The sequence below is a fragment of the Neopsephotus bourkii genome, unplaced genomic scaffold (genome assembly GCF_033783945.1).
Source record: "Neopsephotus bourkii isolate Nb327-2 ecotype Australia unplaced genomic scaffold, CSIRO-AGI_Nbou_v1 NB_1594, whole genome shotgun sequence".
In the NCBI taxonomy this organism is placed as follows: domain Eukaryota; kingdom Metazoa; phylum Chordata; class Aves; order Psittaciformes; family Psittacidae; genus Neopsephotus; species Neopsephotus bourkii.
In genome coordinates this window covers 144,184-162,379 of record NW_026902070.1, presented here as the reverse complement: position 1 = coordinate 162,379, position 18,196 = coordinate 144,184, and the positions used below count along the sequence as shown (strand labels likewise).

Below are 18,196 nucleotides of genomic sequence, written 5' to 3'. Positions count from 1 at the left end.
GTGTTGGCATTGCTGTCATCCTAAATCCAAAACAGTACTGTACCAGCCACTAGGAAGAAAATTAACTCATCATCCCAGCATAAACCAGGGAAGCGGAGGGAAAACACCTCTTGTCTCCCTCTTCCATGCTCAATTTACTGCAGGGACTTCTCCCTGCCTTGTTGCAGGTTAGACTCATCCCTCAGAGTGGCATGAGGGCTGGTGGGGAGGATTTGGGGGGGGGGTGAGGGGTGGTATTGTGGTCAGTGTGTAGAAGCTTTACTCTCCTTCCTTCCTTCCCTCTCCCCGTGTTGGTTTGCTGCAGCCCAGGTTCTCCACAGGCTGCAGAGCCTATCTGCTGTGGTGTGGGCTGCAGAACACCTGCTCCGCCATGGAACTTCTCCTCCTCCAGCCCTGCTGCTTCTTGCCCTTTTTTATTCTCTCTTCATCTGCCTGTAGTGGTTTTGCCCTTTCTTAAACACATCTTCTCTGAGGCACCACCACCTTGGCTGGGGCTCAGCTGGGCCCTGCGGTGTGTCCACTGGGCTGGCTGGACCTGCCTATGCCTGCGCTGAGAAACTAGCTTTCAATGGAGGTGGTTGTTCCTATGAACTACGGCAGCTCTCCCTGCATAGCATCTCTCTGACAGGAGTAACTCATGCTGTTGTGGTCCTCACTGCACATCTGTGCTCACTGCGGCCTTGGGAGAGAAAATGAGAGGAAATGGCATCTGGTAGTTCTGCTACTGAACCCACATGGGATCTTCAGTAATGCCTGTTCAGATGGGCTTAATTATGCTTCTCTGCCTTTGTAATTGTAGTAAAAGGTCTGGGGAGCTTGCATTACCTTAGGATAAAAACGTTTAGAAAACTTCTTTAATAAACGTCCAGAGGCAGGACTCTGGGGATAAAGCATCCCTTCTTTGCCAGTGTTTTAACAGATAGCAATTACAGCTGATGTGGTGTTGCAATACTGTGAAGGCAGATGCGACGGGAAGGAAGTATTGCATAGTTCTCTATTCTGAAATGGATAACGGCTTTGTGGCCTTCTTAGGAAAACACCTGATTTTTTTCTTGAGGAATAAATCCTCTAGTGCAGAGATGAAGAAGACTCACAAATAACTGCACTTAGCTGTTAAAGCTTTTTGCATATAGTAAATGTGGGAAGTTGCTCACTGCACAGCACAGCAATTGGCACATATCTTACCCTTTTTGTCAGGTTTGGACACTTTGTAGGTCTGCCTCTAAAACTATGTCAAATTAAAGCAATTAAAGGTAGTCATAATCTTGGCTGATGTATTGCATCGACACTAAGACTATAGTCATAAATACAAAGTTTAAGAGCATGGTTTTGCAGGTACTGCTGTTTAGAATTTTAATGTTTATCCTAAAATTAAATTTAAGGACATTGTTTTTCCCCCTTAAATGCAGCCGTGCATGGAGGTAGATGCTAGTAAATTTCTGGTGACAAGATACTTACTGAAAAAGAGTTGTGTATACTCAGAAGTTGATGACAGATAAAATCCTCTTTTCACTGGATCTTCACCACACACAGACTAGATTGGTAAGGAATAGAAGGACACTGCTGGTTTTATTTGTCTGTTGTTCTGCAGTGACTTAAGTCAATGAAAGACAGTACCCAGCCTTTCCTCTTTACATTTAGGGGAATGAGGTGGGTCAGGTCATTGGCCTAGGAACAAATGAACCCAGCAAGTGGTGTGGGACCAATTTAGGTTATGCACAGGGTCTTGTGAGCACAAGTACTGGCATGAAGAGACAGGTCAGGAATATCAGTGAGGTGAAGTGGAACTGGGGCAGTGCCAGTTTTCATTGGCTTGCATTGCTACGGAATTGTACCTAGTATGAACTGGTAATAACACATCTTCATATGCAGAAGAAAGTTTTATCCTGCTGCTGACAGGGACAAAAATAGTATTCTTACAATGATAGTATCCATTGTGCGCTTTAGCTACACAACTTCATGTATTTAATGATCTATGATCTTGTAAAGCAGTCAGAATGTGGATCAGTTTGTGGTGTCACTTTAAAACCATACCACTCATTTCCTAGTACACTAACCTGCTAGATCTGAAATCTTAGCAATTTTAATGCTACTGCGCGAGGAAGCTGTAGGTTCTGAAGCAGTTCAAATTTCCAAATGTAAATACAAATTATTAATTTTATTTGCTGTTGTGTATATTGGTAAGGCCTTTTTCCAAAGATGTGCTTCTGTCCTTTCAGTAGTTAGAAATACAGATAACATTTAAGAACTGCATTTCTGCACAGATAATTAAAATAAAATAAATAAATTTAAAAAAAGATACAGATCACTTTTATGTTAACTATTTTTTTTTTAAGCTACAAAACCTGTCCACAAAAAAGGATGTGGCATGGCTATCTGAATTCCTGTAAGAATTCCATATAGACCTCCCTGATTCACCCATTTCTTCATTCTGGTGACTGATGATTGGGCTGGCAGGGATGTTTAGCCTAGAACTGCTTTTGATACATAACATTTAAACTATTTAAAATTACCAGAAATGGCTGAACAAGCAAGATGTAAATAGTATTATCTTTTTTTTTTTTTTTAGATTGTTTTTCCTTGTGTGAGAATCCGGCCAAGTTGTCCCTGGAATGTTTTGTTTTCTTGTGCAACATTGGCACTCAGCTATCTTTGACTTTACAGGTTTTACATCCCAGTTGGGTGGGTAGAATGAAAATGTACATGCAGCCCAAAATGTGGCAGAGTTTTTAAGTGCTTCTGGAAATTACAGTTCCAAACACTTGAAGGGTTCCTGCATGTGTGGATGATTCTTAGAAAATGTTACCATCTCATGTTCTAGTACTTGTTGGGAGGTGTGTCTGTCCCCACTCTTCTTATGATACCACTGGTCTTCAGTGATTTCATGGTTAAGCCCAACTTTGCCACTTCTTGAAGCAGAATTGTGTACTTGTTTTCCATCAAACCTGCTTTCATCAAGACTGCATGGTTAAGTGCTGCAAGGTCGATTTGTAGGACTGGCTAGTGAAAGAGCACTCCATTTTCCCACTTAACTGCACAATTTTCTGTTCTGTGCATAAGTATTTATTTATACAGACTCACTGTAATTACACAGTGATTAGCAACTTTATAGGGTGTGCTCATATATATACACAGATGATATATGCTTTTTGAAACTTGGCTGCTGTAAGGTAGCAAATTAATGTGGGTCATATTTTTTAGCAGTACTTGTGCAGTGTTGTGTCTGATTCTGCTAATGGGGACAGCCCAAATGCCTCCCTTCAGGAAAAGGCAGCATCTGGGATCAGCCAGTCCCTGGAGCATCCATCCCTGAACCACCAGCCATAAGAACACTGGTAGAGAGGAGTGGGAAATGAAAGCAGTGAGTCTTCCTGGTGAAGGCACTCTCCTTCCCTGTTGCTGGAACAGTGTCTTCACTTTCCTCCCACTTTAAGGACAGAACAGTTTGTCCTTTTAGAGCACTCCTGTGCAAACTGGATAAAAGTGCCTGTAAGCGTTGATATGAAACCACAGTTTTGGCATGATTTCTTTTATACTCTAAAGGCTTTCTGTCTTCTATGGCAAATAACTTTGGGTAAATCACATCACCGTTTTTTGTAAGATGTTTTTACTGTTAAATCATTACAAGTGGTGGTAGCTGGAACAGTTACCACCGCTTTCATTAAGAGACCTCTGCATCTTGGAATATGGAATCTTTGGAAATCTCCAAAGTACATCAGCCCAGTCCACATCAAAACATCTAAGACTAAGTGAGCTTTAATGTAAGCATGCAACTAGTCTTGAAGCAGTCAGAAGGAAGAATCAAGTTTTTTTTGAAAGGTAAGCATTTGCTTAACTGTTTTGTTAGGTCTAGTGTAACTTTTCATTGCTTTGAACAGCCATCTTTCAGCAAGTCAATCAAAACAGCACAGGCAACTGTTGGACAAAGTCCAGAATAAAGGACCAAGTATTACTTAATTACTATTAAAGTAAATTAGAGTTTTCAAAATACTGGCATACATACTGATGAATGCTCCATCCCTGGCAGGGTCCAAGGCCAGGCTGGGCAGGGTCTTGGGCAGCCTTATTTAGTGTCAGGTGTCCCTGGAGGGATGGTTGGAACTAGATGATTTTAAGGTCCTTTCCAACCATAACATTCTATGATTCTATGATGTGTTACAACACTTTAAGTAGCAGAGGGAGTTAGAAACATCGAAGCAGTTCATAGTCTTCTGCTGAGGTCATGGATGAGGGGGAGATGGCGGCATCATTCAAAAATAAAAAAAAAAGGACCAACAGGCTACTTGGCTGAATCTGATAATTAGCTAACGGATGCTCTGGGAGCTGGAGTGGGTGCTGAGCTTATGTGTTCCAATGGCTGCTGTGAGGCAAAGAGGTATGCAAAACCATGAGCTGGACAAGTCAGGGTAGTAGGAATGAGTCAATGATATGGGCATCAGCCCATCAACAGCATGGCCTGAGACATGGGTGTTGTGCCTGAAGGATTTTGCTCTCAGCCAGTCTGCTCATTTACAGGCTGGGATCAGCAGGGAGACATTGCATTGGGCAGCTGTGGAAGGCAGAAGGAAACTTAAATTGCAAATGCTGACAAGTAATTGCCACAAGTAATTGTATTGCATGTGCAGGGAGAGGGTCTGGAACTGAACTTTTGAACTCCTGAGTACAAGCCTGCTGCTTGCTGTGTGACTGCTTGTCACACCTGAACTAAGGCAAAATCCTCCCACTAACAAATGGGCAGGAGTTGGTGAGCAGGGTGATCACCCTTTGTGCTTTTGCATGTAGATTATCACACAGGAAAGCAGGAGCTTGGGGAGTGGAAAGAAGGTGAACATCCTGCAGGGAGAAAAGACGTTGAAAGGGTGGAGAGATCCTGGAAATGGGGGAATTATGTGGAGCCAGACACTGGGGGAGCCTGGGTGCCTGGTCTGGTGGTGGTGAACAGCTGTGGAGCAGGGAGCCAGCAATGCCATTCCCAGAGGCCATCTCCTTGATGGGCTGGGCTGGTGTGCCTAACGGGGTGAGACCGCTGATTGGGGTGACAGCTCAGGTATCACTGGTTCTAAAATAAACCTCTGTATCCAGATCTGCAGCTTGTCTTGCCTGTGACAGTACTGTAGGATGAAGACATTCATTGTGTCTTATGGATCTCTTCCTGAACTGGGGCCAAGGCATCTGGGTGACATTTATATTGATTAAGATATTAAAATGCAGGATGTGTTCTTGAGGAGTGTTTGCTTAGAAAGTATGGTCAGTGCTCAGTAAAAGGCTTGTTACTGGAAACCTTGAATTTTCATGTACTAGCACCTCAATATCTCTCTTAATTGCAACATTCTTTCTAATTCTCATTCCTTTTGTTCCTTTTTATGTTGTTGATAGCTCATTGTTCTCTTAAGTCAATAATTGTGTACGTTTGTTAGCTTTAAAAGGGATCATGAGTCCATTTGTTTCCCTCAGTGCTGATGCTCTAAATAATACATGAGGTGCACACGTGTGAGTGCCCCTTGGTGACAGCTGTTGCCCAATACACTTGCTTCATGGTGCACATTCATGGAATTTAATGGCATGTTGTATTGGCTCATCTGCCAATAGAGCAATCTGCAGTGTTGCTCTGTAGTTATGTAGCTGACACTTAGTGCCCTGTGAAGTACTGGGGGGGTTGTACCAATGTGCCCTCCCCATGTCTTTAAACGGAAAGAGGGACATTTAGGTTAGGTGCTAGGCGGGAAGTTCTTCCCTGTGAGGGTGCTGAGGCGCTGGCACAGGTTGCCCAGAGAAGCTGTGGCTGCCCCATCCCTGGCAGTGCTCAAGGCCGGGCTGGATGAGGCTCTGAGGATCCTGCTCTAGTGCAAGGTGTCGCTGCCCATGGCAGGGGGTTGGGACTGGATGAGCTTTAAGGTCTTTTCCATGCCAGCGCACTCCGCGACCCCCTGGCCGGCACCCTGGCGTCACCCGGCCCCGGCGGCTGTCACCGCCCCGCCCGCCGCCCCGGCTGGCAGGGGAGGTGGCCGCGGAGGGCGGGAGGCGGCGGGCCGGGCCCGGGCGCTGCAGAGAGCGTCGCGGCGCAGGCGTCGCCACTCGGTCCCCGCGGGTCCCTCAGCGGTGGCTGCGCGGGACGGGAGGGGCCGTGCTCCCCCCTCAGCCCCGCCCGGCGGCCGCCTTCGGGAGCAGGGCAAGGCGGGCAGGGCGGGCAGGGCGGGGGGAGCTGGGGGCAGGCTGACACCGCGGGCCCTGGCGCCGGGGCGGGGGTTTGCGTCTTTCACACTACGGTAACAAGCGTGACTTGCGCGGTGACTTCCTATTTGGTTGTGTTGGTGGTCCTGAGACATCGCTCTGCTGCTGCCGTAAGTGGAAGGTCCGTTTGTGTGTTTGTGTGTTTATTAGCAGAGGTACCTCTGCGCATTTTTTGACAATACTGAGCGTGGGAAAGCGTGATGTTCTTGCACGGAGTGTTACTGGAGTGGATCCTTACCAGCGGGGATGATCCTTGCCTTCACATCCCTTCAGATGTTCATCCCACGCTTGAGGCAGTGCATGCTTCTGTGACTGCGGACCAAGCGACTCCTTTCAGTTTCTTTCTTTCGAGTCCATGAGACAGAATTGAAACTTCCTATTTTATCTGTTTGCAGTTGTCTCTTTTGGGGGAAGAACGTGATACAGATGCTTGGCGGTGGTTTTCTTTGTGTGTGCAGCGCTAAGGCTTAGTTGTTAAAAGTTTTGCAATATATGCAGTCATCGAAGGCAGGAAAAGCGCTTTCCTAACTGCTGGCTGCTTAAGTTGTTTGATTTCACTCACATCTTCTCAAAGTGGCATATCAGATTTAAATAACACTGTCCCCATCCTGCTTGTGCCTCCTGGAAAGATACTATTTTATGTTATCCGTCTGTACACATCTGTCATGAATATCACCTACCTGCGCTCATGCTTAAGTTGAGGAAGCTGCGAGGAACTTCTTATCTGTAATCCACTGTGTTACTGGTCTTTTGAAGGTGATTGTCTAGAATAGTTGAAATCCAGATTCTAGCCTGTCTCTGTGGATTGAGACACTGGGCAAGAGAATGTTTTTATGCTTTAACAAAGCTCCATGTATTGCGCAGAAGAGCAGAATGGTCAGTTCAAATTTTTCTGTTAGACAGAGGCTAATCAGTAACAAGACAGGTCTCAGAAGGGATAAAAACAGGGACCAAAAAAAAAGCTTTGGGTTTATATCATAGAGGTTGCAGTACTGAATGATAAAGATCTTGATTTTTCTATAATAAGCAGGTAAGTCTGGTAATTTTTTGCATTATTTGGTACTTGTAGGGAACATTTTCAACTAAAAAATGCTCTACTGGGAGATCTCAAAACACAGCTGGTTTTAGTAGGTTCCATGGAGCCTGGTTTCACAGGCAGTGCCAGCTAGCAGTTTTGACTAAGATGTAAAATTATTGTTCATAAAGTTTACAGTATAGGCCATAAGCAAAAGAAAACCAGGATGTATAACCTTTATGAAATGATCTGAATTAGCAGGGTGATATGGCATTTCTCTTCTGCAGGTCAACACCAAGACACATACATTTGGAATCAGAGAATCCAGAGGATGCTCATCAGGACAAAAAACTCTGGGAAAGTAGAAATGTAAAGACCATTTTAGATGACCGTGTCTTCTGCTGCTGAAAAAAAGGGGCTAATGTTCTGCTTAGAGTAATAGGATAGGAGGTAAGTGTCTGATAGTGATCTTACATTCCTGTAATGAAGTACATGAGGTGTTTAGCATCCAGCAGTGAAAGGTGGTGAGGAATAGGTGAAGGTTAGCTCTGCAGAGGCTTCCCTGTCATGTTGCACATTCACTGCATTAATGCAATGGAGTGTGTAGCTCACTTTGTAGATCTAGCTCTGACTACTCAGATATTGTGTCTGCACTTCAGGAGGGGTGTGAAATACAGGAGAACCTTAAAAAAGAGAGAGAATATAAAAAAATAGCCAAAAGAAATGTAAATCCATCTTTTATAAAAGGACTCAATATATAACCTTTATGTTTATATAAGGTTGAGGTTAATATGGAGAAACATATTTGATAGTGGGAGTGTAAGTAAGCTTCTAACGGTGGAGATATAAGCTGAAATGCTGTGTAGGAGTTGTTTATGTTGCAGATTAACTCATAAAAATGAGCAAATGAGGTAGTAGCATTATAAATGCAAAAGTCCCTGGTGGCTGAGTCTGTAAGGAGTCTGAGTTTATAATGTCTTCTGGAATATATGGTTAAATCTCGCTTTTCAGAATGGCCTGTTATGGGTACAGTTAAGCTGCAAGATCACAGTCATTTTTCTGAGTGGTAAGAAAGTATGGGAGTGAGGTTATACTCTTTCCTTCTTGTGCCTGTTGAGAGCACAGGATTACCTACCTGCATTCCTGTCTGAGTTCTTGTGACACTTGCAGCACTCCAGTGTTAAGTGTAGAGACAGGGGTTACAATTACATTCTGTGTTTTGGGGCTATAACTGAACAGTTTCAGCCAGGCAAGATTTTATTTGCCTTCTTGTGAAACACAGTTTGGTAATGTTGTTTAAGCTGGTATGTGTTTTGCCCTGGAACATCTGGAACCGGTCTTAGTTTAAGAGGCAAGGCTGGACAAGGTGAAATACTGCTCTAAAGCAGCACAAAAAATCTTCCTTTGGATTTCTGACAGGTGTTTATACTGCACAAACTTCAGGTTAAAAATACCCAGTCTGGTAGACCATGACAGTCTGACGCAGAATTATCTCCCAAAGTAGACTCTTGTAGCCAAAATAGACTTTGTATTCCCTCAAATGCTGAGCCTGAGACGAAGGCTGTAAGCCCCAGCTTGGCTGTTCTTTCTCAGTGAAAGCAGAGCAAGGAATGACAGTGCCGCTATGAGAGCTGCAGTTCTTTCTGGTAGTCTCACCAGCATTTGTTTCTGGTGGTATGGATAGCCTAGCCTTTCTTTCAGTGAGCATATCAAATCAGATATAGTCATGTAGTTGAGAAGAGTGACCAATACATAAAAATTAAATCTTGGTTTGTGTTTGTAACTTTAAGCCTTTCCCCCCCCTTTTTTTTTTTTTTTAATTTTGAGGTCTAATACATGAATTAGTAAACAAATACTTACTTTGCAGCTTTTGCATCTAGGTGAGCATTTTAATCCTTAAGATATATTTAGAGGCTTATTTATTATGCTGGTTTAGAGAATAATGAATTCTGTCTACTAAATAAAGATTATTTTTCTGAATTAGTATCAAGCTGCATTTAGGCAAAAATTGTACTTAAATTCCCATGTACAGCATTTTATATTAAAATGTATTTAATGGTCATATGCTACTAAGTATTAAATATTGTTCTATAACAAAAGAAAGGGTTTATCAAGAAATGTTTTGCTTCTGTAACTCCAGGGTATGCTAAACAGAATAAGTGTTATGAGCGGTTATTAACTGAACTGACCTTTCCTGATCACTGTCCTTCAGGATTTTAGAACAAAAGTATCTTATCCTTTTGTGTCTATTTATTTTTTGTGTGTGTGTTTAGAGACTGAAAGAAGAAAATGACTTTCCTGCCTTTTCAGTTTTGAGTTGATTTGCAGCTTTTGTATTAACAAGTCATTGAACTTGATGAATACAGCCTTTATTTATTTCATTTCTTTCCCCACTGTTGCATTTTTAGAACAAGGTTCTGTGGTCAAAAGTTGGCACAGCATTTTGAGAGGCTCTGCTCCACGCTGCTCCTTCAGATGTGTCCATAAGCTTAGTGGTTTCTGTTTTCTTAATAAGTATGTATTTAATTTGATTTAAGTGATTTTAGTAGATTTATGATAGCATGTTTTAAGTTGTGCTGTCATAATTTCTCATTTAAATAGGGTTTATTTTTAAAAAGAAAATGTTTGTTTGGATCAAGTTCTATTTAAATGTTAAAATCTCAATTTTATTCATCCTGGTATAATGTTCAGATGAGTATTTTTAGCTCAGTTAAGGACTTGGTTAGGACTTCATAAGTAAGGATTATGAAACCAGTGTGCTCAGATCTTTTGCTACAGTGTCTGTCATTTTTCTCATGGATAAATTTGTCAGTGTGTGATTTATAGGGATTTGAGAGATGGTAAAAGCCATGAGCTCTTTCTCACATCTGTTGCTTCCTCCAGTAAGTTTACACATCATTCTCTTTTCTGACCTATGTAGACAAATCTCTGATTTCCTCTTCTGTTGCTCACTGGGACTCACTCTTGATGGAACCCTGACCAATCCTGGAAGCTGATGTTTCTACACCCTGTTGTCTGGGAATGAGACTGAAGTTCATATTTGGATCATTAGCCTGATATATTCTCTTTCATAGAATCACAGAATGGTTTGGGTTGCAAGGGACTTTAAAGATAGTCTGGTTCCAACCTCCTGCCATAGGCAGGGACACCTGCAACTAGACCAGGTTGCTCCAAGCCCCGTCCAACCTAGCCTTGAACACTGCCAGGGATGGAACAGCCACACCTTCTTTGAGAAACCTGGGCCAGCGGCTCAGCACACTCACAGGGAAGAACTTCTTCCAGATATCTAATCTAAATCTGCCCTTTTTCAGTTTAAAGCCATGCCCCTGGTCCTATCCCTACATGTCTCACTATATGCCTTTTCCTCTAAGATTTGTGTAAGCACTGTTTAATTTGTACCTTGGAGTTCTGAAGACTGATGGTTATGGCTTTTCCAGTTGCATCTGCCTATAACTTCGTGGTCAGGTGTCCCAGTGGGGCAGAGTGCAGGCTAGGGCTTCTGGCGTTCAGCATTGGCTGATCTCATATAGGGTAAGGTCTGTCCCTCCGTGTGGTAGCTGGCATGGCAGAGCAGTAGCCATTGCTGCTTAAGCCTAAATAAAAGACAGCAATGACTATTCAGTGCCTTTCTTCTCTCACAGTTCGTAGAAGAGTGTCAGACTTAGTAGGAAAGGATGCCCTGTCAGGTTCCAGCAAAGATGTTAGAAATTCTTGAAGATCACTGTGCTTATGTTTTATAAAGGCTAAAGGCATACTGCCTTTCCATTCATAGATGTACTGTGTTCTTTATTATTGGTGTAACAGCCACACAGCATGCAGAAGTATGTGTTTGTGTAGTTAAAACCAATCTTGTAATTGGATCTGACTGGAAAAAGCGTTCCTGTCCCTAAATGGGGGAGAATTAAGAAATAATCCTAAATACAACATGGAGAAAAAATACTTTGGGTAATTTTTTCCACTAACTTATTTAAATTTTTAGACCATAGCTCTTTCAAGCAACCTAAATTTCAAAGTGAAAATGGAAAATTGGAGGTTTTGGTATTAAGCAAGCCTTGTTTCACCAGCAATGTTACACAATTTTTTATTTATCTAGTGAGACCTTCATTGAGATTGCCCCTTCCTGCAAGAAATCTGGCTTTGGTGAATCAGGTTTTGTTGTTTTTTTTTTTTTTTTTTTAATAGCTGAAGACCACAGTTCTGTTCATGGTATGTGCTTAAACTTTAGAATTTAGCTTTTATAGTTATTTTTAAGTGAAGCGCTTCTGAATTTATGATGTGAGTTTCACTCAGGGATGTTGTGTGTTTCAACACTTTTACATGTGCAGTTTTTCAAGTGAAGAGCCCAAAAGTGATTTAGTCACGTACCAGTATAATGACAACCATGTCAGACATGGGCAGGGTTGTAACCTGCTGTGTTACTATCATGACGTATAGTAAATAGCAGCTAGCATGCCAAATAAATGGCACTAATTGGTATTGGAGAAAGTGGAAGGAGGTGCAACATAGCATCAGGTCAGTTGGGAAGAAACATGATGAAGGTCTCTCTCCCCCTATCCTGTTTCTCCACTTTTGGCAAGTGGAAGTGACTCTATGGTGTGATGCACATTAGAGGAGCAAAAGGAAGGAGAAAAGGATGAGGACCGTTCACTGAATGTGGATGGAATCTTTGGCTGATTAAGGTTTCTGGTGAGCATGTGGAACTAGAATTTTTCAAGGGCTTGTAATCTGCATGCCAGATTTGCCATGCCTGATCTTTTAGTGCTGTGCTCTGATGTGGTGGAAAATGTGATGGTGTGTGCTGTTTTTGGCACATGCATAATTAAAACAATGTTTTTATGATTTCCCAGTGCGTCTGAGTTTCAATTCGTGGCTAAAATAGCTTGTGGGATTGTTGGATCTAGTCAAAGGAATATGATAAAAAAAGTACTTTCATTATTCTTAGAAACAGCTGAACTATTTCAGCTGAAATGCAGCTTCTTCTGTTTCATGTCCTCTCAAAAATAGTGAACCAGCATATGCAGAGCATCAGCAGAAACTGCTAGAGCTTTGCCAAGTTGTAAGCAAAGACAAACAGTGGGAAGTGATAAACTCAACAGGCGTTTCCTTTTTCTTTTCTTTTTTTTTTTTTAAATAATATTTAGCAGATTGTTCTTCATCTCCCTCCTAGATTTTTTGCACCTTTGAAGTGTTCTATGATCTAACCAGCATCATGGTTCTGCTCGTGCTGTCTCTTCGCTTTTCTGACAAACCCTCAGGAAAGATCTATACGATAATTTAATTTCCAGACGGAGTGCAGCTGCTCCCAGATAAAGTCATGTCTGTGTCAAATCATAGCTGCTTTTTCTTTTTTTTTTTCCAGTGGATTGTCTATTGAAATGGTCTGTCAATTTTATTAGAAATGTTTTGTAAATTGATTTTTTTTCCTGGGCTGTAAAAAATCAATGACCCATTAGCTGATTTTTTCTTTTCTTTTTTAGTAGTCCATGAAGTAGGAAAAGCTGTTAGCACTTAGAGCAGTGTAATCATGTTCAGTATTGACAGCTGCTCTGTGATGACATTGCTTTTCTCTCTTTTTGCTCAATTCTTTTATAGTTTCATATATTTGAAATTATGCTGCTGCCTGTATGACCTGGAAGCGGTTGTTTCTTGACATTCTGTTATCTAATCTATGTTAGCTTTTTACTGTTTTTTGTTAGTGTGTAGTTCTGTTCAGTGAATCTAAGGAAGGAGTCAGTCACTAGGGGAAATGCTTTAACTAGACACGACCATAACATGTAAGCCTTGTATTCCCATGGTTGGTGCAGACAAGTGGAAAATCTCTGTTTTGAACTACTGGTTTTATTTCACAAGGTCTTTACAATACTGAATACTCAGTGAGCTTTTATTACATGTTGCTAGCAGTTAAGCCTATGGGAAAGAAAGAATAGGGCTTTGTTATTTATATTAAGTGCCTTAAGCTCTTTCCTTTAAACAATTACATATACACTAATCTTTACATGGAACACAGAAGATTTGGTATGCTCATGAATGAATGTATGCTCCAAGATTAAAGCCTTATTTATAGAGCTGTTGTAAAAACATTTTAGTTGACTAATATGATTATTTACTTTTTTAAGTTTTAAAAGAAGTGCTTATGCCAGTGTAGGATTTATAACTCTTTAGGTTTTTCTTTGACTCATCCTGTCAAAGTTTTGCTTAGGCAAGGTAGTTTTGCTTAGGCAGATAATCTTGTAGCGCTCTTGGTTATTTTACTTGCTTTTGTTGCTGCTGGTAATTATCTTCCAGGCGTGTTGATTTTCTTAACTACTGGTTTCCTAGCTAATGAAGTACTGGCTACATCGGTGTTCACCACAGCTGTATACCAACCATTGGTGTGTGTTCCTGTGAAGCTGACAAAGCCTTTTTAAGGTTCATAATTACGACTTTTCTCTGGTTTTGAATGGAAAATACTTTTCTTATAGCCATGGCTTTGGGACTGATTTTTTCACTTTGATATCTTTCTTAAACTTAAAAAAATATAATAATTGCATGCTTTAGTGCTTACAAAATACACCCTTAGCTTTAACAGAGTGGAACTTCTAGTATCTCATCAGCATTGCTATGGACTATGTTTATTCTGAAATTTTAAAATAGCTTAGTATTTTAAAATCTGCATCTGTTTTTAGTTCTGCACCTCCTCATGCAGAATACAGGAACAATTTCTTAAGGTTCTTTGTATTTATTGCCATCAACAGTGTAATTTGTCTTTACTGCATTGAGAACAAGACTTTACCCTAGGTAAAGCTGCAATATGTTCTCTTTTGTAATTGCTTTGTTTCTTGCTGTGGTACATGTCTTGTTGCAGATGAATTTGAGGAGCGTGTCACTGGGCAAACTCCTCTTTCATTTATCTTGTTATCCCATGTGTCCTTTTCATATTTTTTTCCTCTGTTTTGCACTGTCATAACCTCAAAGGTTATCAAACGGTTCCTGAGAGAGTCTGAAAACAATGCTTAAGATAAGTTCTGGCAGAAACTGAGCACAAAACAATTTTTTTGTTACGGTTTTCTCTTTCAGGTTACCATAATACTTTATCTGGTAGCAAAACCAGGAAGTTTTTGTGCAAGGGACCATAAGGTGTCAAGTAAAGAGTAAAACCCTTCTGTCTACATCCCACCTATAGATCTGTGTCCCGAACAGTGACCTGGTGCACACCTGCTTCCTAGCATTGTCTGAACCTGTCCTACGTTGTTTGGTCTGAAAGCTGCTGGTATGCCTGTTCTAGGGAGTTAGCACTTGCTTCCTACCTGGAGCCCCCCTGAGATACAGGTTTGCATGGAGAACTGAAATCCCAGCAGTTCCTCAAGTGAATCTGAAATCCTAATGTGAAACAGGGACCCTAACAGACTGCAGCAATAGTAATGTCTGCTTTTGCTATGAGCATGGTAGAGCTACTTGTCCAGTAAGTAGGAATACTGGACCCTTAGGCCCTTATCTGCTAAAGGGGATCTGGAACCTCTGTTTTCCACAGGCAGATCTCCTAATTACTTGCCAAAGGAGTAGTCTGGGTTGCAATACATTCTGCCCTTCATGTTGGAGTTGGGCCACTTTGCAGACAGGAATTGTTAGAGACAAGCTGGGCTGGATGAACAGACAGTGAGGTGGGTTGAAAACTGGCTGAACAAATGGGCCCGGAAGGGCAGTTATCAGTGACACGAAGTCTGGTTGGAGACCAGTGACTAGTGGTGTATGCCAGGGGTCAGCACTGGATCCCGTCCTGTTTATCACCACTAACGATCTGGATGATAGGGCAGAACATGCCCTCAGCAAGATTGCTGATGACACCAAGCTGGGAGGGGTGGCTGGTATGCCCAGTGTTGTGCTGCCATCCAGAGGGACCTTGGCAAGCTGGAGAAGTGGGGTGCCAGGAACCTTATCAAAGAGAACTACCAAACCCAGCACCTGGGGAGGATCAACCTCAGACATCAGTACAGGTGTCTGTAGGAGGGCAGCTTTGCCCTGTGGGTCCTGGTGGACACCAGGTAGAACATGAGCCAGTGATGTGCCCTTGTGGCAAAGAAAGCTACTGGTATCCTGGGCTGCAGCAGGAGAGTAACCAGCAGGTAAACAGAGGTGACCCTTCCCATCTGCTCAGCACTGGTGAGGCCACGGTTGGAGTACTGTGTCCAGATGTGGGGCTCCCTGGTGCAAGAGAGATACGGACATAGTAGAGAGAGTACAGTGAACAGCTGCAATGACGATTAAGGGATTGGAGCATCTGTCATTTTGGAAAAAGGCTAAGGGAACTGGGACCATTCAGCAAGAATGAGAAGGATCAGGGGGATCTCATTAATGGCTGAAGGGAGGGTGCAAGAGGAGAGAGCCAGGCTCTTTCTAGTGACACCCAGTGGCAGAGCAACAGGCAGTGGGCACAAACTGAAACATAGAAGAGTCCCTCTAATCATCAGGAAACACGTTTTCACTGTGAAGGTGGCTGAGCACAGGAGCAGGTGGACCAGAGAGTTTGTGGACTTCCCCTCCTTGGAGAACTTCAAGAGCCATCTGGACATGTTCCTGGCTGTGGGTGGCTGTGCGTGGACAGAGTGGCGGGACCAGGTGACCTCCAGAGGTCCTTTCCAATCTCAACCACTCTGTGATCGTTTGAATGATGACAGCAGCACTTAGGGCAAGGGGAGATGTTTGGCTGCTGTCATTTTCACCCTAGGACTCTAGATTCAACTCTTCCTTTAGAAGAAACAATTTTATTTTGTGTTTTTCCTTCTTCCCCAGAGTTTTGTGGGTTTTTTGGCTGCACAGCAGTTCAACTTCAAAGAAAAAGCCAAAGAGAGGTGTCTTCCCTTGTCTTTGCAGGGTGTTCCTCAAGTCCAGTGCCTGGGACACTTAGCTGGGATAAAAATGTACATTCACCCTCTCTTGGGTGGCTGATGACTGGAACTGTTGCCCACTTCCTGAACAATTATTTTATAGGGTGGTGATGCACAAGAGATAAGGATCAATCCTTCTCCTGCAACAGCCTTCCTTTTTCAGAGAGTTCACTCTGCTAAGCGACTGCTCAGGAGATGGCTAGGCAGGCTGGATTTCAAGTGGATGTAGATGTATTTCTTACAAATTCTTTACATGGTCCTTGGAAGGCAAATTACTTTGGTGGATTGGATTGCCCTCAGAAGGATTTCAGGTGTAGTTGCCTCTCTCTTTATACAAAACGTATATGCTGACCTGAGGAAAATTGCATCAAACTTCTCCCATTGTGCAAGAAAGTAATAGACAAAGCAATACTTGACTTGAATGTATGTGAGAAATGCTGAATAGCATTGCTAACTCTTATACAAATGCTAATAAAGTATTAGGGGGCACCCTAATTCAAGTATATTGTTTTTTATTTTATGACAGCATTTCCTGCCCATAGTTACTGAAAAGGAAATGTTCAGCTGTGCGATTCTGATGTTCGTCCTGCTGTGCAGCTCTATAGCAGGTATGTAACTTGAGTGTTAGTTAGCATCTGCCTTGCCATAAGAAAGTTTTCCAAAGGGTGACCTTCTCCACATGACGTTTCAAAGAATTCTGAAAACAAGGAAAAAGTATTTTAAAAATAGAAGTTGGTAGGTGATTGGCTTAGTAGTGTACAGTATATAGAAAAAGATTTATTTATGGTAGCCTTAACTTATGCTTGTGGAATGTTAATTGTAGCCATGATAGCCTGTGTTTGTTTTCTTTTGTGTTGAAAGTATTAAAAAAAAGGTATTACCTATTCAGAGATTCATGCAATTACTTTAATGTTCTCATTCCTGATCTAAAAAGTCACCTAACAATGTGTGACTGTTGTTGGGTTTTTTTATGTGATAGTTCCATAGCCAGTTTAAGATGACAGGTAACTGCTGAAGTTGTAAGATCAGGTAGTTCCACACTCTCTTTTGCTCTCATATTACTCTCCTTCTGCTGGAGTGCATGTTTGTGTGGCTAGTTGTGAGTGATCTGATCTAGATGGGATAGAAACATCATTCTTATATAGTGCCTATGGTAATACAGTAATTAATATGAGCTGACTTTCCAAGCAGCGATATCTGATTCAAGTGACTGAGCATTTTATTTGAACTCCATATGGAAAAAAATCTAATTAAGTGATCTGTAGACAACAAAGTAAGTTATCTTTTTTTCCATTAGTATTTTAAAAGAAATTAGGTTATGTGATTTCTTCGATTTTGCTTTTAGATGAAAACTCTGTCGGGGATGCTGATATTTTCCCTTCAGCTCCTGAAATTGAAAGAGGATCCACCCTGAAACTATTTTGTGTTCTCGGAAAACACTACACATCTCACAGGAATGCAAGCCATATCATCTGGAAATTGAATCATGAATTGATCACTGAGGAAAACTATAACATTGTGAACGAGACTGTGTCTAGTGTAACCATCCATAATTTCACTTACAGCAAAGCTCATGTGAAATGTTTCATTAAGCACTTGGGCGAGGAACAGCTTTTGGTTCACATGGAAGTTAAATCTGGCTGTAAGTAGAAAAGCCAAAAAAATTTAACATTTTTAAAAATAACTTGCTGTAAAAAAAACCCCTACTTTTTCCTTTTTTTTAAGCTTGTGGCATTGTAAGACACTTGTTCAAGTATCTCCCTTTTTTCTGAAATAGAGCATGAAGTTGCAGGCATTCCTTACTCACTGTGGTCCATAACCTCTCTGACCCTGATTTTTGGCCAGCTGAAGTGAGTGAAGGTTTTCTGTGAGTTCAGATGATGCCAAGTATTTCCCTTTGGTTATGTCTTTTGTCTAGTTTAGCCAATGTTAGCTTCTCTGGAAAGTATTTCCTCTTTAATCATCTGTTCCAAAACAATTATAATTACCATCTCTGATGGAGAAAGCTACAGGATAAATATGTGTAAGAATTCTCTAGTTTATTGAACAGATTAAGTCCAGATTATATTAATTTATATCTGGTGGC

General features: G+C 41.7%; 1 protein-coding gene across 2 annotated transcripts in view; it reads left to right on the top strand.

Annotated features, from left to right (window-relative positions):
• Positions 1–7,556: 7,556 nt before the first annotated feature.
• Positions 7,557–18,196, top strand: part of IL31RA (interleukin 31 receptor A) — a 32,365-nt gene continuing 21,725 nt past the window's right edge. The window contains exons 1-4 of one of the 2 annotated variants that reach the window (XM_061372081.1): positions 7,567–7,696; positions 9,655–9,760; positions 16,637–16,718; positions 17,456–17,752. In XM_061372081.1, the coding sequence (XP_061228065.1) occupies positions 16,667–16,718; positions 17,456–17,752 (349 nt within the window). In that variant the 5' untranslated portion in view covers positions 7,567–7,696; positions 9,655–9,760; positions 16,637–16,666. Of the gene's footprint in view, positions 7,697–9,654; positions 9,761–16,636; positions 16,719–17,455; positions 17,753–18,196 lie in introns of both variants that reach the window. The other variant, XM_061372080.1, reaches the window with a different exon arrangement.